This window comes from Plecotus auritus, assembly GCF_963455305.1.
Source record: "Plecotus auritus genome assembly, chromosome: 12".
Taxonomy (NCBI): domain Eukaryota; kingdom Metazoa; phylum Chordata; class Mammalia; order Chiroptera; family Vespertilionidae; genus Plecotus; species Plecotus auritus.
This window is the reverse complement of record NC_137778.1, coordinates 7,813,353-7,834,785: the sequence shown is the minus strand read 5'-3', so window position 1 is coordinate 7,834,785 and position 21,433 is coordinate 7,813,353. Positions and strand designations below refer to the sequence as shown.

Genomic DNA, 21,433 nt, shown 5'->3' with positions numbered 1-21,433 from the left:
GGTCTAGTGCTTGCAAGAGACCTCGTGCAGGAAGCTAGCCCAGTCCAATGGAGGGTGGGAAAGGGGCTTTAGAACCAACCCAAAGCTAAAGGACTGAGCTAACCGTGAGTGTCCCGTGCTCTAGGTCCCATGACAACTCTCCTCTCAGAGGAGCTTGCGCAGCTGCTTCTGCCCCTGTCTGTCCTAAAGCCAGGGAGCTAGGGCTGCCCATTAGTAGCGGGCCTTGTAAGGGAAGAGATGTTGGTCACCAAGAACTGATGCCCTCCCCAAACTTCTCAAGATGGGGAGACCTCTTCTCCCAGGATGTGGCTAGACCATTATCCAAGTACCTGAGTCTGGATACGGTTCAGACCCCGAAACCAGAGGATCTGGCCTCGGCGTAGCTCCATCTCCGCATGGTCAATTTCGTCCAGCCCCTCTGCATCCTTGGTGATCTCCTCTTTGGCAGTGCCATGCCCGGCCTCCTTCAGGAACTTCAGGGATTGGGTAGGTATTGTGGAGATGACCTGAGAACAGATGCAGGAAGAGGGGAAACACCAGAATCAGGGTCAGGCCCTTGGGGATGTTTCTCTTTGCCCTATGACCCATCCCATTGGGAGAAAAGTGGGGGAAGCACTCGAAGTGCCTATACGCTGTCAGGACCTCAGGAAGGCTTTCTGTATTTGTAGACATCCAGCAGAGAGCTTATATTCTAGCATTTGACCAGTCATCTGCCTCGTTATAGTTCCTTCTCCTCCTTCTGTCTCAGTTCTTCCTTACCATTATGCCATGTGTCTTTTCAGGGAAGTAGAACTAAGATGCCTGGTACATAGTAGGAGGGGATAGAGACCGGGACTTGGGGGAAAACAAGTCTGGGGAAAGGATGGTCATGTTACGTGTGTACGAGTAACGGGTAGAGAGGGCGTTGGAAAAGAACGAGCCTCTTCTTCGTTACCACCTGCAGAGAAATTCCTTGCTATGAAAGTGTAGTGAAAGGGTACTAAAAGTCTTCTTGGACTTGGGTGAGGAAGGAGGTGGGACAGGCCATGGAAGAAAGGACATATAAGGATGACCAGAAGCCATGGAGCAGTAGGGTAGGCTTGTTATTCAAAATAAATCACTTGGTGAGCTCAGTGCCTGTCAAAATTGTCCTCCACATACAAGAGGAGGAGTAGACAGGGCTCGGGTGGGAAAGAAGGGCTGTGTGGGCAGTCCAACACGGACCCACGGGTATTCAAACAGGAAGAATGTCAAAGCTGTGCTTTCGGATCTTGGAAGGAGCTGCTGTGATATAGAAGAAAGGCCACAGTCACAGACTAGACTCAGATGAGAGCTTCAAACAGTAGGTGAAACAACCAAGCTTCACCCTAATGTAAGCTGCTTTAGGGACCCACTGGCAAATGACCTTCAGCAAGCAGAACAGGGTGGAGGGACCTGGGTTAGGAGCTGGGATAGCACCTAATCAGGGAGGGATCTGGGAGGTATGAGAGAAACAACTAGCAGGTCTCCAGGGAGGGGTCTTTGGGGTCAGTTAGAGCAAAGCAGGGGCCTTGCAAAGTGGTGTTAGCACAGGAATGACACTCTTACCAGACCTGATGATATTATTGTGATATGAACAGCTAACATTTACTGTGTCCTTACAGTAGACATGGTTCTAAGTCATTCTATACAGTAACTGATTTCCTGATTAAAAACAATGAACAATGACCCTGTCATCCTAAGCTGAGGAAACTGAGGCACAGAGTAGTTAAGAAACTTGTTCAAATGATAAAAAGGAGAGCTGGCATTCAAACTCAGGCAGTTGATCCAACATCCATGCTCTGAGCTATGCGCTAGACTGCTTCTCCAGAGACCTTGTGAGCCTGGACTTATTTTAGGTGAGAGTCAGGCATTCAACCCAGAGAAGGTCACGGTGAGAAACAGAAGAGTGCGGGAGCCTTAAACTATGCCAGCAGAGTATCCAGGGCCAGACTGAAGCCTCATTAGAATAAAGACATATGCTTTGTAAACTCTTCTACTTCTAAGACCCTTACTTTATTATTATTATTTTAAAGCAAAATTTCATTTAAATTCTCCACTCCCATCTCAGAGAAGCTCCAGGCCTGGTCAGAGAAAGATCTGAAGCTTCTAAAGTGATGGGCAGTGATCATTCCACCTTCGGATCCTACAAGATGGGAAACATTTAAAAACTTGAGGTCTGCAGGTTGTACGCACGCACAGGGAGGCTGGGCCTGTACTCACCTGGCCCCACAGCAGTTCTCCAATACCGATGAAGAGACACCAAAACCACTGGGACAGGCTGAGCTTCGTACAGCTGAACGGTTTACCCCCAAATTCCACGATGATAATCTTGAAGACAGAAGGGGTAGCCCGCCATCAGGGAGGTGAATAAGAGGTAGTTAGCCCCCAGTTAAGGCCATCAGAGCCACATAAACCCTTGCCCCAGGACCCTTGTGGTCTAAGTCCTGATTTGCTTGTGGGGGAGGAGAAAGAAAAAATGCAGGAGAGAAGGGGAGAAAGACACAGGCTTAAGCACTCTGATAAGGAGATAGTCTTACCTCTGACTAGAGCAAGAAGGAAGGGCCCACTCCTCTTACCACCAGGGCAGCCATGCTCTTGACCCGGTCCCCACAGGAGCCCAAGCCAGGTTTATCTGTCAGCTAATGCACACCATCCCATCACTGCCCTTTCTGTGTGAACTGCACAGCATGTTCTACTGAGAGAGCCCACAGCACGTGCATGCACATCTCATGTGTGCTGGCAGGAGGCATGGGAAGGGGGTGGAAGAGAGTGACCCTCCTCTTGGTCACGTTGTGAGATTTCTGTGTTTTAGGCAGATAATGAAAGGATTCTACACGTCTTGTTTTATTTGTCACCGACATGCTGCCTTGAGCTGGAGCACCTGACACAGCGGGTTCCAAGTCTAGAGCCACGTGCAAATGGAAGCCAATGGAGAACCCAGCAGCCCTCAGCCCGAGTCCCCATCACTCCCTCACTCCTTTTTCCCAGGTACTTCGGGAACCCTGGCTCCCAGCTACTGGCCTGTATCACCTCAGACTTCCTATCCCAACTCCAGCTGGCATCTCACCTGGCTGATGAATGTGCCCATAACCACAGAACAAAAGATGAGATTACGGAAGATGCCTGAAAAGACATTCCTCTCTCCGTGGATCTTGCGTGAGTTGATCTCATTGAAGAGCTGCATCAGCACAAAAGTGTTGAAAATAATGGTGTAGTGCTGGCTGGGTGGGGAATGTAGAGGTGCGTTCCTCCCACTATCAATGTCAAAGAATTTCTCACCTAGTGGAGAGAGGGGAAGCACTGGAGGGTAAGTATGAACTCAACGAGCTCGGGCTGAGTCAGACACATTGGTGTGGCCATACTGCCTGCTGATGGCTGGTGTCCATTCGAAGTGGTCAGTATCTGAGCTACGCTAATTATTAAATATGTTAAATGTTAGCCCTGACCTCAACATATCTGACTGTCTCTCAGTATGCTCCGATATTTATCTTCTTGGAGTGCAGCATGGTCGTAAAACTATGTGCACTAGAGTCGGGCAGACATAGGTCTGAATCTCAGCGCCACTATTATGTGGCCTGAGCTTTTGTTTTATGATCGATAAAAAAAGGTATAATGAAACTCTTAACAGAAGCACATAAGCTGGCACTATGGCCCTATAGTGGGGACAGAGGACACACTCGTGAGTGAAGCTGCTGTTCCTCCTAGTCTTGTGCTCAGCTTGCTCCCTTCTGCCTTCTGTCCTCGGGCCACTCCCCGCCCCATCTCCGTCCAGCACCCCAACCCCCACCTCAGGCCTCCCCACACTCGGCTCACCGGCAAAGACGAGGAAAAAGATGATTGTGAGCTGATAGACCGCGTGGCCCAAGATGTTCTTCATCATAGTCCGTGAGATCAGAGGCTTATTTCGGCCATAGGGGCGACGCTTCAACAAAGAATCTGTGGGGGGCTCTGTGGCCAGGGCCAGCGAGGCAAACGTGTCCATGATTAGATTCACCCACAGCATCTGCACAGCTTTCAACGGCGAGTCCTGGTGGGAAGAAGAACCAGTGCTTTTAGCTTTCCTCAGAAGCCACCCTCACCTCACTCGTCAGCTTTACCTTTGTCCCTGAGATGGCCTAGCTCCTGCTGTCCACCTAGACTTAGGGTCTGGCCCAGGGGTGGGCAAACTTTTTGACTTGAGGGCCACAATGGGTTCTTAAACTGGACCGGAGGGCCGGAACAAAAGCATGGATGGAGTGTTTGTGTGAACTAATATAAATTCAAAGTAAAGGAGCGGAGGAGAGAGCAAGAGAACCGGATAGAACAGCCAGATCCGGCCCGCGGGCCGTAGTTTGCCCACGGTTGGTCTGGCCACTTATCGGCTGCCTCCTGCACACTCGCTACTGGTGATCGAGCCTGCAACCTGGCACGTGCCCTGACTGGGAATCGAACCGGCCACCTTTTGGTGCCTGGGATGGCACTCACCAACTGAGCCACCCCGGCCAGGGCACTCCCCACGTTCCTTAGCCCCTGCCTCATCTCTCCTAGTTCAGCCCCCTCCACACACACTCCCCTCACCTGAGTGATGCAGGCTCCGGTGAAGGCCACAATCACGGCCACCACATTGACAGTGAGCTGGAACTGCAAGAACTTGGAGATACTGTCGTAGACGTTGCGTCCCCACATCACTGCCTTCACAATGCTGGTAAAGTTGTCATCTGTCAGGATGATGTCTGATGCCTCCTTTGCCACATCTGTGCCTGCAATACCCTGAGGGAAGAAGGGAAGGAAAACTGAGAAATTGGATAAAGCTGCGTTTACCAGCATTCTGAACTCAGACTCCATTTCCTGACTTCCGAGAAGCTTCCGAACTAGGTCTAACACTAGAGGGCACACCAGCCACACAAATACTAAAGACGAGTTCTTTTCTTTCCCAAATAAACTGATGAACCAAAACAGATCCAGAGACAGAGAAGCAGCGATCAGACTGTCAAACCTCAGAGGGAAGGTAGGGGAGGGTGGGAGTAAGGGGGAGAGATCAACCAAAGGACTTGTGTGCATGCATATAAGCCCAACCAATGGACACAGACGGCATGAGTCGGGGCGGGGGGGGGGGAGGTTGGGAGTTAATGGGGGGATGAGGATACATATGTAATACCTTAATCGATAAAAAAATTAAAGATTGAAAAAAAGAAGAAAAAAGAAAAAAAAAAAGAAAACGAAGGGAAAATGTGCCACCGTCACTTTACAGAAAAGAGGGCTGAGGCCCAATGCTCCCACCTCACTACTGAACCCAGATGGCAAATTAGTTATCTTTCAATATTCCTCTCTCTTCCCTCCTACTTCCCCACCTTAGAAACGAATTAAAAGATAAGAAACAAGTCCTATCCTACCTACAAATTCTTAAATTTCCTTTGCCACTGCCGGTATCTCATTTAAGTTCTTATCTGCTCCGCAACTTCAAGCAGAAGTAGTCTGGCAGCACAATTCTCAAGTCTTATCCTTGTTCAAAACCCTGCCACTGGGCAAGCACTGAAGGTTTCTGAATAGACTATCAGGGGTTGAAAGCTGTGCTTTAGAAACAGCGAGCTTTCTGGTCTGGCAGTCAGAGCCCTCAATAAGTGAACCCTGAAGCACTTCCAACTTGCTCTTACATATCTTTCTGCTCAACACCCACTGGTTTATTCACAATTTCCTGAATCTCTCATTCACCTTTAGAGCCTAGACTTTTACTTACCCCATTCCCCCAAGTCTGGAACATCCTCTTTCCCCATCTACTGAAATCCTACCTATCTTTAATGTTCCACTCAATTAAGCTCTACTTGCTCTGCACAGCTGTCCCTAACATTCCTGGCCCGTGCTTCATTCCACATCAAACATGCCTTGCGACTTCTGTAACCCGCAGGGGAGCTTGTCAGTTAATTTGGCTTGCGTTACTAGATTATTGATTCTCTTCACCTGGTAGTGTTAATTTCCTATCCAGAGTGCAACAAATGAGTATCTGACTATACAATTCACTTTGCCCATCAAAAGTTCTCTAATGCTGTACCATGCACTGTAAAAAGAGGAGGAAAAGGAATGAGGAATATCTATCTATACTACCACCATGGAATAATCTCCAAGTTATGTGGTTAAGTGAAAAAAGCAAATGGAAAAAAGGGTATAGTACTTGCATTTTATAGGAGCAAACAGAAGGATAAACCGAAAACGAAAGAAGTAAGTTCCATGGGGGGTTAACAGGGAGGCAATAGGGTGGAGGTGATAGGAATAGAAGCTAGATTTCTATGAATAGACCTTATTTTCTATATTTGACTTTAGAACTATAGAACTACTTTATGTAAGTATTAAACAAAATTAAGTTAAAAAAAGCAGTTTCTAGCCCTGGCTGGTGTGGCTTGGTTAGGTGGAGTGTCGTCCTGTGCACTGAAAGGTCATGGGTTCAATTCCTGGTCAGGGCACATGCCTAGGTTGCAGGTTCAGTCCCTGGTTGGGGTGCATATGAGAGGCAACCAACTGCTGTTTCTCTCATGTCACATTTTTTCTCTCTCTCTCTCTCTACAAACAGTAAAAAACATGTGCTTAGGTGAGGGTTAAAAAAAAAAAAAAAAAAAAAAAGGAATGCCCTAGCTGGTTTGGCTCAGTGGATAGAGCATCGGCTCACAGACTGAAGGGTCCTGGGTCCGATTCTGGTCAAGGGCATGTACCTCGGTTGCAGGCTCAATCCCCAGACCTGGTTGGGGTGTGTGCAGGAGGCAACCAATCGATGTGTCTCTCTCACATCGATGTTTCTCTCTCTGTCTCTCCCCCTCCCTTTCATTATTTATAAAAATCAATAAACAATATCTTCAGGTGAGGATTAACAACCACTAAACAAACAAAAGGTTCACTCACCATTGAATAAGGTATAAAATTAAAAAGCAAAACAAAGCAATCCCTAAACTGAAAAGCAATCTGATGTAAATGAACTGGTGTAACAGTTGGTAGCACAATCATACAAAGGAAAAATGTCCCAAGTGACCTTTTTAAAAAACACAGCAAGTTGACGGCACATTCTTAGTAGGAAGTACCTGCGGGGTAAAAAGAACTATAAGAAAAACCTTTCACTGCTTTTAGTAGAATAATTGTATTGCTCTTTTGAAACCATTATATACAGTATATTTTAGAATAAAGCAAATAAGAGCACACATTCCACATGGAACACGAACTTTCCACGTGTGCCTAGACACAGAATACTACCATGTCCACAGGGCAAGTTCAAGTTGGTCTCGAGTTCCTGGGTAATGCCACTTCCTGATTTCCCTGCCCGTGTCACCTGGTCTTCATACTTGATGGACCCCGATTTTGCATATTATTACTGGCGGGGTGGGTAGAGAGATGGAGTTAGAGACAGGAGCAGCTGCTTACCATTGCAAAACCCACGTCTGCTTTCTTCAGAGCCGGCCCGTCATTGGTGCCATCACCTGTGACAGCCACCACCTGTCGCTGCTCCCCAACCGTGCTGTCAATGATGCCTGGGAAAAGCAGACGCCCTCGGTCAGTCCACCTGTGCTGTCGGAGGCCATTTGGCAAGCCTTGTCCCCACACAAGGTGCTTCTCTGGTCTTCTTCCCTGATCCCGCCATCACCTCCCTTCCCGCTTCCCTCTGCTGGACGCGTTAGACCCGTGGTCGGCAAACTGCGGCTCGCGAGCCACATGCGGCTCTTTGGCCCCTTGGGTGTGGCTCTTCCACAAAATACCACAGCCTGGGCGAGTCTATTTTGAAGAAGTGGCGTTAGAAGAAGTTTAAGTTTAAAAAATTTGGCTCTCAAAAGAAATGTCAATAGTTGTACTGTTGATATTTGGCTCTGTTGACTAATGAGTTTGCCGACCACTGCCAGCCGTGGGCAAACTACGGCCCGCGGGCCGGATCCGGCTGTTCTATCCGGTTCTCTTGCTCTCCCCTCTGCTCCTTTACTTTGAATTTATATTAGTTCACACAAACACTCCATCCATGCTTTTGTTCCGGCCCTCCAGTCCAGTTTAAGAACCCATTGTGGCCCTCGAGTCAAAAAGTTTGCCCACCCCTGGCTTAGACCATCACCCAAGGGCAGTGCGCTGTTCAAGGGGAGTGCTCTGAGCAAGAAAGTCTGTCTTCCTCACACAGCGCCTGGGGCCCCAAGACAGCCGTTCTGTGGCACACAAGCTCCACATGATTTTCAGGGGAGATCTGGGGTCGAACTACCACGTCCACACACCAGCTGGGCAGTGTGGGTACGCCCCATCTTTTCCGCTTCAAACTTAACCTGTCCTGCCTAGTTCATAGTATTTTTGGCAAACAACACACAGGGTGGGGCAAAAGCAGGTTTACAGTTGTGAGTAGGTGAAGCAGTTTATTCTTATATTCTTATTTATTAATTATTGTATTATTTTCCATACAAACAGCTGTAAACCTGCTTTTTCCCCACCCTGTACGATAATGTCTTATACTCACAGGGGCTCAGCTTTTGCTAAACTGCATATTGTCCCCAGGACCCACCCTCCTCAGGACAGGGAAGTAGCTTTGGTGTATGGTTTCTACCTGTCCCCGCCCAGCCTGTCTTCCCTCCCTGTCCCTGCTCAGGGGCTGACCTCACCTTTCACCAGTGTGTGCTTGTCCGTGGGGGAAGATCGCGCCAGGACTCGAAGCTTAGGCCAGACCTTGTCCAGCTTTTCTTGCTCTACCTGCCAATACCAGACCACACCTGGGTCAGTCAAGTTCAGAGGAGCCCCCCAGGAAGAACCCTCCTGTTCTGCACACTCCAAGCTGCGGAGAGGGCTGTGCTCCATGGCCAGGGGAGGGGTCGCCTGCCCCAGTGCAGATGCAGCAGGTGACCCCGTCTCCAAGGGCAGATTCAGTGATGGTGCCCCTCCAGGCCCTGCTTGTCTGCCTTCTCCTCCCAATTCCCTACCTGGAGCTGATCCCCTATTTCTAGACCCTTGACGGGGGCTGAGCCAGGGTCAGCTAAATGGCTAAAGTGGGGCTTCTGAGGCCTTAGGTTTGATTTCGACATAGACCAGGAAGCTCTGGTCTGCTCCACACCCAGACCACGTCCTCCTACAAACCCGTGCCGCTGTTAGTCACAGGGCAGTGACCCAGGAGGACAGAGGCCGACGAAAAAAACAGAAAGATGTGAAAAGTTAGTGACACCCCCTCAAAAGTGAGCTTGTGAATGAAGATCGTGAGAAGGAAGCTCTTAATTCTACCACCTGAGCAGCCTCGGTGGAAGGGGTGTTCACTGTGAATAACTTCTCCCACGTGCCCCAGGTGCCTAACACGAGACCCGGCCCTTCCCTTGCCAAACGAGGGCCCGGTTCCTCTCACCCAGGACCCACCTCGCCCTTCTCGTTGCGGATGAGCCGGTTGAACTCCTTCCCTTCCAAGCACAGAAATTCGTCCCCAGGTGTGATGATGCCACACTTGGTTGCAATGGCCCGGGCTGTGTTGACGTTGTCTCCTGTCACCATTCTGACAGTAATGCCAGCTCGTTTGCACTTGGCAATAGCATCTGGGACCTGTGGAGAGCGAGGCAAGAGGAGAGGAGCAGCTGGGGAGCGGCCCTGCTCAGCTGCTCCTTCATCGTGGACAGGACGGGGGGCCCCCTTGAAGCAGTGCCACCCCACTTCTGTCACGTTGGAATTAGCCTCGTGTACCAGGCGTTGAAGGGGAGACTGGCTGCAGGAGCCAGGAGTGAAAGCTCACTCTCCCACGTACAATCTAGACTCCTCAGCAGGGAGGGCATATATGGCCTTTTGAGATTTGGCTGCTGCCTTCCTTTCTAGCAGAAGTTTTTAGACTCTCCATCCTCTCTCCACCCTCCCTGGCCACTCTCCAACCACATCAATTCCTTGTGGTTTCCCAAACGGAGGACACCCTTCCAAGCTTCTGGGTCTTGATAATTGATAGCCTATCTCCCTGAACTTCTTCGAAGCAGAGGCTTTTGCAATTCCCTAGTGTCAAGAATAGTGTTGGGCTATTCTGGGGGGAGGGGGGAATCAACAAAAATATGTTGATTGAAAGAAGGTGGCCAGAGACAAAGCTGGTGTCCTGATTAGTTCTTCCTCCTGACTATTCTTACGAATCAAACAATGAGCCCAGTGAACCCTGTGCTGCGCACCCCGAAGCAGTGCCAACCGTAGGAATGGCACCTTCTGTCAGCTCAGCACTCTGCAGTTCTGTGCAGCTGGAAGCACAGAAACAGCTCTCCGTGTAGGTGAGAAGCAGTTAGGTGACTTGCCTGGGTCACAACTGGAAGCAGAGCCAGTACCCTCGCTCCTGTGACTCCTGGTGGCTTCCCAGTAGGTCACACTGGGCCTACACGTGGGTCAGGGGCCACTGGAAGACTTCCATTCATGTGTTCTTGCCCTTTCTCCAACCCAAAGTCTCACCTCTGGGCGCACAGGGTCCTCAATGCCCACCACTGCGATGCAGGTCAGTTCAGTGAGGATTTCGCTCTCATTGTCCCACGGGGGCTCTACGTCATTGAAATCTCGATAAGCTAAGCAGATGGTCCGGAGTCCCTCACTGGCCATGGGCTCGATGACAGTGCGCACTATCTCATCTCGGTCCTTATTCTTGAATGGCACCGCTTCTCCGTTCTTGTCCAGGATGCGATTACACCTGGGGAGGTGCACAGTCAGAAAGCAGCCGCCCCCTTCCCACCCAGTGTGTCTCTACTGCCCTCTATAGACATTCTGGCAACTCTGCAGTACTTCTAAAAGCCCTGTTTCCTGGCCAGAAACCTCTATCCACCACCCAGCCGGGCCCCTTTTCAAGGTGGGGTGGCCTGTAGGTAGACAGGCACATCTTAGAGAGGCGGAGCGTGTGATTCTCCCCTGTCATCTGTTCCCACTCATGTGTGACCCAGTGCCAAGAGTTATTTGTGGAACTTCTCAAAGGTAGATGTTTTTTGTGCCCAGTACCTACAACAGTGCTCAGTGGGTAGGGTATGTTCAACAAGAACGTGTTCATTGACAGAGGTGGCCAGAGCCAAGCTGGGGTGCTGGTTAATTCAGTTACTGGCCCTGTACCCATGCAGGTCACCTGGTAACAAGACCTGAACAAGAAACAGGTCATGGCCTAGGGGGATAACTCAGCTACTCCGAGTAGGTTATTGACTTGCCTGTAATTAGAATTGAGAATAAGAAGGAAGAGGGAACATAGAGCTAACATTTCTCGAACTTGCCATGTGCAAGGAAGGTGTTTACATACATCGAATCATTTAATTACAGCAACCCCGTGCGATGGGTGGGTATTGCTCTCTGCTTTCAGATTGGGGATGGAGGCTGGAACGGCCTGAATCCTGGCTGTGCCACTATTAGTTGCATCACCTTGAGCAAGTTACTTCACTTCGCTGTACCTCTGTTTTCTCATTTGTAAAAGAGATGATGATAGTATCTTCCTCACGGAAGTGTGAGGATTAGATAAAATGAGCCACCGAAGGGACTTAAAGACAATGCTTGGCCTGAGTAAGTGCTCAGATGCTAGGAGCTGGCGCATCACTCGGTGGGTTCAGCCTGGGGCACGTCCCCTGGACCTTCGCGAGGAAGGATCTGGAAGGGAAGAGGGGGAAGGAGAGCTCACTTGCGCAGAATGATCTCGGAGGCGCCCTTGCTGTACATGCGGTAGCCGCCGCCGGGCTTCTGGATGACCGTGCTCATGGACTTGCGCACCGAGTTGAAGGTGTACACCTTGTAGAGCTTCTCCTCGGGCACCTCATTACGCACGGCGTGGTAGTCCTGCTTCAGGTCGATGACAAAGCCCAGCAGCGAGCACTCCGTCTTGTTGCCCACCTGCCGCGGCAGGCCCCCCTCCTTCTCCGGAGGCTGGGAGGGAAACATACACGGCACCCTTGAAGAAGATGCCTCAGCCAGGGAGAACTCAGGAAGGAAAGAACGCTCCTCAAACCTTGCACATATTTGCCCAGGTGGAGGGAGGGCGGTATTTGTTTTTTTCAAGGGCAGGTGGACACTGGTCAGTGGGACTGGTCCCTGAGCCATCTGGGTTATGGGTTGTCAGTTTGTCCTGGGGTTGGTGCTGGTGGCTCACCCTTTGTGGGTCTCACTCTAATACCCTCTCTGAGTTTCTGGAAAGTGAGTACTTTACTCCTGATAAGCCCGGTTCTGCTATCAGCACAAGGCCTCTCCCTGGAGATATTGTCTTTACATGGTAATTGGAGGGCATTTCACAGCCATAGATTCCTCCCTGTCACCCCGGCTGCCACTTCCAATCTACTCCTATGGATTATTCCCTAGTTTCACCCCACTGGAAGACTTAATGCGTTCACTTAAGAGCAGGAAATGCAATGTGGAATGGCAGTTCAGGCAGAATGAACAAGAGAAGATGCCTTGTCTCAGAGAAAATGAATGTTCCCTCCAACCACCCATACTAAATGTCCAGGCAAAGGAAGAGCTTACCAGGATCTTGGAGGTGTAGGCACTGTTGATAGAAATGCCATTGACAAGAAGGTCCAGGACCTTAGGCACGAAGGCATCAGGGCTTGGGATCTGACGGTAATGGGTATTTCCGATATAAGCTTGTACCACAGTCATGCGGTTCATGGTCAACGTGCCTGTCTTGTCAGAGCAAATGGCTGTGGCATTGCCCATTGTCTCACAAGCATCCAGGTGCCGCACCAGGTTATTGTCTTTCATCATTTTCTACAGAGGACAAGAGAAAAGACTTGAGAGGGGACCCACTGAGCTCCCCCAGGATAGGTCAAAGGCCATTTCCTAGCTAACATCTTTCCACATTTCATTCTCTTGTCCCACAGAAAAATGCAGGATACTCTTCTTGTGAATCCTCTTTAGATTCTACTGGGTCATTGAAACACTGATGGTCCGTCCACAGGGCCCAGGACTGGTGCTCTTAGGAGGTACCACACGGAGTCTACAGAGCATAGGTGGCCCGTCCTTTTGTCAAAGGCTGTGTGGCACTCCCCCCTCCCACCTGTGTCCTGAGGGAAGAGAAAGTGTCATTCTGGTCTCACCTTCACAGAGTAGGCCAGTGAAATGGTGACAGCCAGTGGCAGCCCCTCCGGCACAGCCACCACCAGTACAGTGATACCGATGATGAAGAACTTGACAAAGTACTGGATGTAGATGGGGGTGCACTCGGCTAGCCATGGCTTGCGCTGTATCACGAAGTTGTCGATCACAAAGTACAGAATCAGGATGAGAACGGTGATAGCAGACATGATCAGACCTGAACAAGAAACAGGTCATGTGAACGCCGGCACTTGCGCATTCCTAGGACCCCCCCCCCCCCGGCTTGAGTTGTAGCCTTTGTCATCAATTTTCAAAGCTGCCACCTCCAGGAAGTCATACTAGAATCCCCTCCCCATTCTTGTTGCTTACATGAGTGTAGGAAGAGACATGGGTTTTGCATTTCAGAGACACAGGTTCTGTCTCAGCACTGCACTGATTTGACTCTGGCTTTGGTCTAGTCTCTCACCCTGTCCGGCCTGTTTTCTCACACATAAGTAAGGGGGCTGGCCTAGTGTTCTGAATCAGCGTTCTATGATCTTATCTCAGACCTACTCTCTTCCCACGAGTCACAATGCAGTGATTATATTCGCCAGCTTCCTAGTAGTTTATCAGGGTAGACTTTCCCCAATAGCAGGCTGAGAATGCCAGGCAATTTTGCAACTTGTTTACAGCGATGCCCCCATGGTGTTAGCATAGCACCCCCAAAGACCAATCTCTAGTACAGTGCCTCCCAGGCAAAAGGAGGCAACAACAGCACCTATTTATATAGTGCCTACTATGGGCCAGGCAAGCCCTTCATATAAACTAACCTATTTCATCCTCACGACAACCTGGTGAGATAAGTTACTATCATTATCCCCTTTTCTGAGGAAACGAATGCACAGAGAGGTTTTTGGTATGGCACACTGGTGGGGGGACTAACGATCTGGCTTGCAGGCAAGCAGTTTCCTGGGATGTGGGAGGACTCAGGAGGAAAGGAATTCCCTTTAAAATGTGGTCAACGTGCTAAAATCAAGAAAGTCCCAAGCAAACTGGGACAGCTGGTCAACCTACACACCAAGGCACATGGAAGGTTCTGCTCAAGGTCTATAAACAACTGGCCCAGTAGTTCCAATAGCCCTGGGGTCAGCATCTGGGCAGAGGCGCCGATGTCTGTGGCATCATGTCTGCCTTACACTGTAGTCTGGTTGGGTCTTCACTTTTCCTGAGGGCCTGCTGAGTAAGGCTAGAGGTGATCAAGGAATATCAATGAGAACATATTCTTTTGCACTTTGCTTCATCATGCTCAGGGCTAAGGTGAGGCAAACAAGATGTCGAGGGCATGAAACTGAAGGAGGTATTCCTCTCTGGGTGGCGCAAGGCACCTCATTTTCTTCATCTTAGTCCTGGCCTCACTTGAAATGTAAAATAAAACAACAGAGGAGACGACTGGGCAGCCATCAGGAAGTCTGTACTTCCCACAGAACAACACGGGGATTAGGAGGAAAATAGGAAGGGTTAGGTGAGTCTGGTTAATGTTCCAAACCTGTGTGACAGGCTCAATAACTTGATTCCACACCTGCATTTCATCTCATCCATGGCTAATTTATATTTAAGAGATTTCATGGTAGTCAAAATTAGTTGGGTAAAAGAACTGAGTGAACAGGCTAGACTAGCGCTAACAGAACTCACTGTGATGTTTAAAATATCCTCTATTTACACTGTCCAATATAGTAGCCACCAGCCACATGTCATTATTGACCAATCAAAATAAGGCTAGTGTGAACTGAGAAACGGAATGTTTAATTATATTTAATTTTAGTTAATTTAACTAGAAACAGCCAAACATGGTTAGCGGCTACGGTAGTGGACAGTACTTCTAGCCACTCAATGTGTGCTTGTGGGTCAGTGGCATTGGCCTCACCTGGGCTTGTTAGAAATGCAGACTCTCAGGCCCTGCCCAGACCTCCTGAATCAGACACCGTGCTTTCACAAGGTTCCAGGTGAACTGTACGCACAGAGATGCACCAAGCCAGACTATGACCGTAGTAAGCAGAGGGGTGGGGTCAGGAAGTAATTCAACAGTGGTGCCTGGAGGGATATGTCTGTTGAAGGAGCAATCTTCTTTCTGTTCCTGCCTCCAAAGCCCTCTCCCCATCCCACCACTGAAAGAATGCAGAGGACAGATTCATAGCGGGAAGTCATGGAGAAGCCACCTCCTCCTCACCAGTGCCGTTAGCGACTTCTCCTCTGCATACGGCCAGGCCGCTGCCTCCCTTCCCCCCCCCACCCCCCCGCACTGCTCCCCGCCACCCCCGCAGTCCTTATTTTGCGTTTATGGCTCTGTGCCTGGCCTGATGCTATTACTCTGCTAGGGAACTACTTCTAACAACCTTCTCTACCCTTAAGGACTTGACAAGCCCATACATGTGACAGGTAAGCAGTTATTACAGTCTCCCTTCTTGTTAATGTAAATCTCCCGTGTTGTGATTTAAGTTCTTCACTTCCCATGTGTTTGGATGAGAGAGACCTCAAGGCCTTTAACCCTTACACGTGAGCAAACACTTCTCTCTGAGAGCCTAGACGGGGTCATGATGCGGATGCCTAGACCGCACCAGCCCCTGGGAGGGCTCAGCTTCCTCTGCCAGACCTGGCGGGTGTGGAGAGAAAGGAACCGACGCAGTGAGACTCTGGAACAGCCTCGATAAATCACAACAACTGGAAGGCTCCATTCGACTCACCAGCTTTCCCGATCTGAACAGCCAAGCGCGTCAGCTTGCCCTGCAGCACCGACTTCTCCTTCTTGGGTAGCTTGACCACCTTCTTCTCCTTCTCCTCATTGTCGATGCCTTCCTGACTGTTGAGTGGCTGGATTTCCAGGGCCACTCCATCCTGAGTCTTGGCTAGGGTGCACACACAAATAGGACAGGTGAGCAGGCAGGTAGCAGCACAGAGCAGCAGACAGGTGGAAACCAAAACACCCTTCTGTCTTCTTCCTGGATACACCTTGGACCCCTGACATCAGCCCTGACCACTCTCTCCCCAGGCCAGAGAGGGCGCTGGCCTTCAACCCTCTATTAGGGCCATGGGATAATATTCTAAGAACTGGAAAGAAAACAGGGGTGCTTTTGGGGTATAGATTTCCTCAGATGGTGCAGCTTCCTGGCACCACCTCAGAGCCCCAAGCGAGGTTTACTCTAGGGAGAGGATTAGTCATGCCAGCAAGTGCTATTACCAACAACCACCCTTCCTGGAAGTTAGTACTCGCTATAGTGAATCTTGCAGAAAGGGGCTGAGGGGAAGGCTGGCAGATGTTTCCAGAGCATGAGGGTCCTAGTCTGCTCTGTGAAAAGGTTCATCTCTCTCTACGCATAGACTGCCAGGGAAGAAACACAGACCCCAGTCAAGGGTGTTCTCCAGCTCCTCCTTCTATCAGGTGAACAACAAGGGAAGGGAATCTCTGACAAAGGTGGGGAGACACAGAGTAGAACCCGGGGTTAGTCTTCTGGGGGAGAGGGAAGAAGCTGCTGTGAGGGAGCCCTGGAATAAGAGAAAGAAGGGATAAAGACAGACACATAAATCCATTTGCTTTTTAAAGAAGAGAAAGAGAGACCTAAAATTAAAGAATCGTTTCTGTGCAGCCCTGGTTCTCCGACGTGAAGACTGACTGTATTTTTAAAGACTGCTATGACACAGTGGCAGAGGACCACATTCCTAGGCACTGTCTGAGAGCAGTGCTCTCTGGTTCCCACACCCTCCAACCTCACCCTGCAGAGCGCAGCCCCTTTGCTTAGGATGCCCTTCCTGAGATTCGGTCTCTGTTGTCAAGACTCACAAACAAGACAGAGACGGATGTCAGCACAGCCACCAAGAGGAACACACATCAGATCAGGGGGAAGAAAACAGACTGTGGGAAGAACAAAGAAAGAGGTAGGAGAGAGGCACAGAGAAAAGGCTCTCTCCGAGCACCTGAGACCAGCAGAGGATTCCAGACCAGAAGAGAACACCGATGAGGAAGCCAGCAAGAGGAGGGTGCAGGGACTGCCCACCCCGGCGCCCTCCACCATAAGGACCCTGAAGTCTTCCAACCCAGACACTGATGATTAAATCCAGCCTAGGGTAACGAGGAAAGAGTTCAGCACCCTGGGAAGAACAACAGAGGGACCCCACACACTCCCCAGGAGAAACCTTGACAAGAGGTTCCCGGAGCCAACAGCAGAGGGTGCTGTTGTCCCATCTTGGATTGAGACCGGGACCTTGAGACCACCCCAAATCTCTGCACCTTCCTCAGGATGAGGCATCTGGGCCACAGCAGCAGATAACAGATTTATGGCGAGGAAAAGGGAGAAGGCAGATGGCCTGGAAGGTCTGGTTTGAGTGTAGTCAGGTAGAGATGGGAGATGAGTGGGTGGACAGGTTACCTTTGTTGCGATTTTCGGGGACTCCTTGTTTTTTACCTGTTTGAACAAGAAAGAAAAAAGTGGGGTGGAGACCCAAAGTGACTATTAAGAGATCAGATATCCAATTTGTTGGTCCTGCTCAGAGCCCAAAAGGGCGACGGCAAAGGGGCTGAGCTGCAGGGAAGGGGATGTGAAGGAAGCTCCGTCTCTGCTTCTGCCCCTTCTCACTAGGGCTTCTCATGACACCATGGGGAATGGAGCAGACCACTCATGCAGGCGAGCGCACACCCACACAGCGCTTTCTCCCGAGCACGGCTGCATCGCGTGGAGAAATGGGGTGGGGTGAGGAGCAAGAGGGTTGAACTGTGTTGGCCTGATGGCAAAGGCTCTGCAGAGTCCCCACGTCATCAGCAGCACCAGGCCGCCTCCTCCTCACTCATCTGCAGATAGCTGCAGAGACGAACAGCGTGTTGTTTCCTTTTCATACCCTGCCCTCCACTGAACAGCCCGAGATGGCCCTCCGTCTAAGGGGTGGGGTCCTTCTCTCCTTCCAGGGCAGGAGGAATGCTTAGGGAAAGCTGCAGATTTGGTTTTACTATGCTTTTCTCATTTGCCTCCTGTTTTTCCTTCCTTCAAGAACAAGTGAATGGCAAAGGCAGGGCTAATTCACAGTAGGCATTACCTGTTTGCTCACTCTCCTAGCTGCTCCCTCTCCCACTGGCAGCCCAAGGTTCAGCAGGAATCCAGCATCTCCTGGCCAGTTTTCCCTTAGCCCACGTGGTTCATTGCCCCCCTCTACCTCCATGTTTGAGGAAGAAAGGGGTGGGATCAGAGGACTACACAGCGGGGCATTTAAGGCCAGAGCACTAGCCAGCTCATTTGGGGCAGGCTTTATAACTCACCTCTTTACAACCCACCAATATGCACAGGGATGGAGGCTCAAATGCAATCTGATTTGGGAGCTAGAGCCAGGATCTGGGGTTCATCAGAGCCCCCTCGAGAGCCAGGGTGGACATCTCTGTATCGCTCTTCATCCAGCAGTCTCCCATCAGATCTGCTCCCTTGCCTCCTACCTTGTCCATGGGGACAGGAGGGAAGAGAGTCTCATTCTGAATGCCTCTTACCTTTCTTCTTCTTCTCCTCCTCTTCTCCCTCACTGGCCCCCAAGAGAGTAAAGATGATTCCAGTCTGGGAGTTGACACCCACAGCAGTCACTAACATGCGGCCAGAACCTTCCATGACATGGGTCCCTGTGGGAGAAAGGAGAAGATGGGAAGAGTGTTGTGTTTTACACCTCGCCATGCTCCGGTGTAAAATACAGACTTCCTTCCTCCCCTATGGATAATGATACTCAGCAGAGAGGAGGAAAAGGTCAAGAACTGGGGCCATTTAAAATAGAATAAGTAGCCTGGCTGGTGTGGCTCAGTGGTTGAGTATCGACCTATGAACCAGGAGGTCACAGTTCAATTCCTGATCAGGGCACATGCCCAGCTTGTAGGCTCGATCCCCAGTTGGGAGTGTGCACGAGGCAGCTGATCAATGACTCCCTCTCATCATTGATGTTTCTCTCTCTCTCTCTCCTTCTCCCTTCCCTCTCTGAAACCAATAAAAATACATTAAAAAAATAAAATAGATCAAGTAAATTGGGGGATAAGGATATAAGTGTGTCTAACTGCTTTAAGGTAAGGCTCCTTCCCTCACCACCCACCCTCTTCCAGCTCTTGATCCATAGAGAACTTCTGTTAGATTACCTTAGATCCTTGTATTTAACCCACTCATATGCCATTGCCCCAGGGGAAGGAGACAGAGCGGGACCTGAATCAGGTTTCTGTGGCCTGGCTGTTTGGGAGGAGGCAGAATGGAAACCAAGGTGGCCAAAGCCATACCTGAGAGCAACATGGGGTCTCTTTCTAAGGATTTCTTGACATGGTCCGATTCCCCAGTTAGAGAGCTCTCGTCGATCTTGAGATCATTCCCTTGGATCAGGATTCCATCTGCAGGCAGCAGGTCACCTAGTGCACGGAGGGGAAGGGGAAGCAGGGAAAGGGGAGCGGTAAGAGCCTGGCGGAGGGTGGGGACCACCCAACCCCATCCCAGACCTCTCACCTAGAAGCAATGGCCCAGGGAGTAGCTGGAAAGCCTTTGAAAGACAACCTGGGACAAGACTATTTTCCAGGTATTATCACTTCAAACAATTGCTCATCCCCAAACACCTTCCCATGGCCTGAATATTATATACTTTTAACCTGAAGACACGTAAGTCTGACAATCTTTTGGGAGAGTTTCTGTTAGTTCTTTCTCTGAATTTCCTTACATAACCCCCTTAAATGCGACCTAGAGGCTAACACAATTTGGGATCATATATTTTTGGGCCCGCAGCAATAGGGAGAGTGGCATGGGTAAGAGAAACACGGAGCTCTCACCGTATTTGATTTGGGCGATATCACCCACCACGATTTCAGCCACAGGGAGCTGGATGATGTGACCATTTCGAATAACGGAGAACTTCTGTTCCTTTTCGATGCGGTTCTGCAGCCCTCGGAACTGCTTCTCTTTGCTCCAATCATTGAAGGCCGTTACTAGCACCACGATGATCACCGAGAACAGAATCGCTGCCCCCTCGATCCAGCCAGCTTCTGACTCCCCTTCATCCTCTGGACTATTGATAGGTAGACCACACTCTAGCCCAGTGAAAGAAGAGAAAGAAAGGGTCGTCTAGATGCTTTGATTGACATTGGAAAAAGGGGGTAGTGCTTCCGCAATCCCTCAGAATGCAAAGTCAAGGAAAGAGAATAATAAAAAAGTTAAACTCTTGGGTAAGAGAGCTTCCCTCTAGGGATATTGGAGGACAGCAGGATTGGGCTTCATTTCATCGCTATATTTTAACCCAAAAGTAGCAACTGACTAAATAGTGCAAAACCCATCAAGGCAAATCATAGGCAGGTCACATGTAAAGAACTTACGGCTCCCGACACAGTCAGGCGCCTGCTGTTATGTCCCCAGATGCCAATATTGGTGTGGGGCATGTTGGGAAGCAGGGCTGTGTTGGTTGGGTGAGGGTAGAGGATTTGTGACATTCCACATAAGGATTTCATGGGAGAAGGGGGAAAAGACCCAGGGATCAGAATGGGTTGGAAGAATAGCTTATTAGCTACTTGTTGGTTTCCTTTGGAAAACCCACCCTGAATAATGGGGGGAAACTTTTAAGCTATAATCTGTCAACCACTGAGTGCTTTTTGGTGGTTGTGGAGCCAGGTCAGAGTTCTGCGGGGCTGTTCAAGACACTCACGTTCATTTTCTTCACCATGGGGACGATAGAAGGACAGAACCAGGGAGATGATGGCTGCGATCTCCAGGATGATGAGGGTGACATCTTGAAGGGCTTCCCACACTAATTCTAAGAAGGTCTTGGGCTTTTTGGGGGGGATTAAGTTCTGTCCAAATACTTGTTTACGTTTTTCCAGATCTGCTGGGTTCCCAGATAGACCTGAAAGGAGACAGGGGAAGAGATGAATGCTAGAGGAAAGCAGTGAAAAGACCCCTTTACAAAAAAGACCCCTTGCACCCTAGCAGGTTTGCTCAGTGGTTAGAACATTGGCTTGAGGACTAAAGGATCCTGGGTTTGATTCCGGTCAAGGTCATGTACCACGATTGCAGGCTCAATCCCTAGCCCTGGTTGGGGCATGTACAAAGGCAACCAATTGATGTGTCTCTCTCGTATCAATGTTTCTCTGTCTCTCCCTTCCAGTCTCTCTCTCTCCAAAAAAAAAAAAAAATCAATGGAAAAATATCCTCAGGTGATGATCAACAAAACAAAACAACAAAAAAGACCCCTTGCTTCCTGATCCGCCCAAGTATGAGATCCAGTTAGGGTGGCCAAACCACCCCAATTTGTTCAGGACTCAGGGGGTGTGAAACTTTCAGTCAGAAAATGGGTAAACTGCAACAAGTTGGTCACAGCGGCCACTCACCCTTCTTAGTCTCCAGGGTAAGCTAGCCTAGACCTGAACTTCATCTCCTTATTGAGTTATGCACCAGGCTCCAGCTCTAAGAACACAAACATTCTCTCTCAT

General features: G+C 49.8%; 1 protein-coding gene across 4 annotated transcripts in view; it reads right to left on the bottom strand.

Moving 5' to 3' along the window:
• The window catches only part of ATP2B4 (ATPase plasma membrane Ca2+ transporting 4), a 95,460-nt gene that overhangs the window by 13,217 nt on the left and 60,810 nt on the right, over positions 1-21,433 (bottom strand). For 2 of the 4 annotated variants that reach the window (XM_080648727.1, XM_080648725.1), the window contains exons 3-20: positions 20,650-20,847; positions 19,784-20,041; positions 19,247-19,372; positions 18,485-18,610; positions 17,382-17,417; positions 15,702-15,863; positions 12,984-13,198; positions 12,412-12,654; positions 11,579-11,820; positions 10,384-10,615; positions 9,331-9,510; positions 8,592-8,679; positions 7,384-7,490; positions 4,558-4,749; positions 3,814-4,027; positions 3,068-3,279; positions 2,221-2,328; positions 330-506 (exon numbers count right to left, since the gene is read on the bottom strand). In XM_080648727.1, coding sequence (XP_080504853.1) covers positions 330-506; positions 2,221-2,328; positions 3,068-3,279; positions 3,814-4,027; positions 4,558-4,749; positions 7,384-7,490; positions 8,592-8,679; positions 9,331-9,510; positions 10,384-10,615; positions 11,579-11,820; positions 12,412-12,654; positions 12,984-13,198; positions 15,702-15,863; positions 17,382-17,417; positions 18,485-18,610; positions 19,247-19,372; positions 19,784-20,041; positions 20,650-20,847 — 3,116 coding nt within the window. The remainder of the gene's footprint in view (positions 1-329; positions 507-2,220; positions 2,329-3,067; positions 3,280-3,813; positions 4,028-4,557; positions 4,750-7,383; positions 7,491-8,591; positions 8,680-9,330; positions 9,511-10,383; positions 10,616-11,578; positions 11,821-12,411; positions 12,655-12,983; positions 13,199-15,701; positions 15,864-17,381; positions 17,418-18,484; positions 18,611-19,246; positions 19,373-19,783; positions 20,042-20,649; positions 20,848-21,433) is intronic. The other 2 variants (XM_080648728.1, XM_080648726.1) reach the window with 1 other exon arrangement.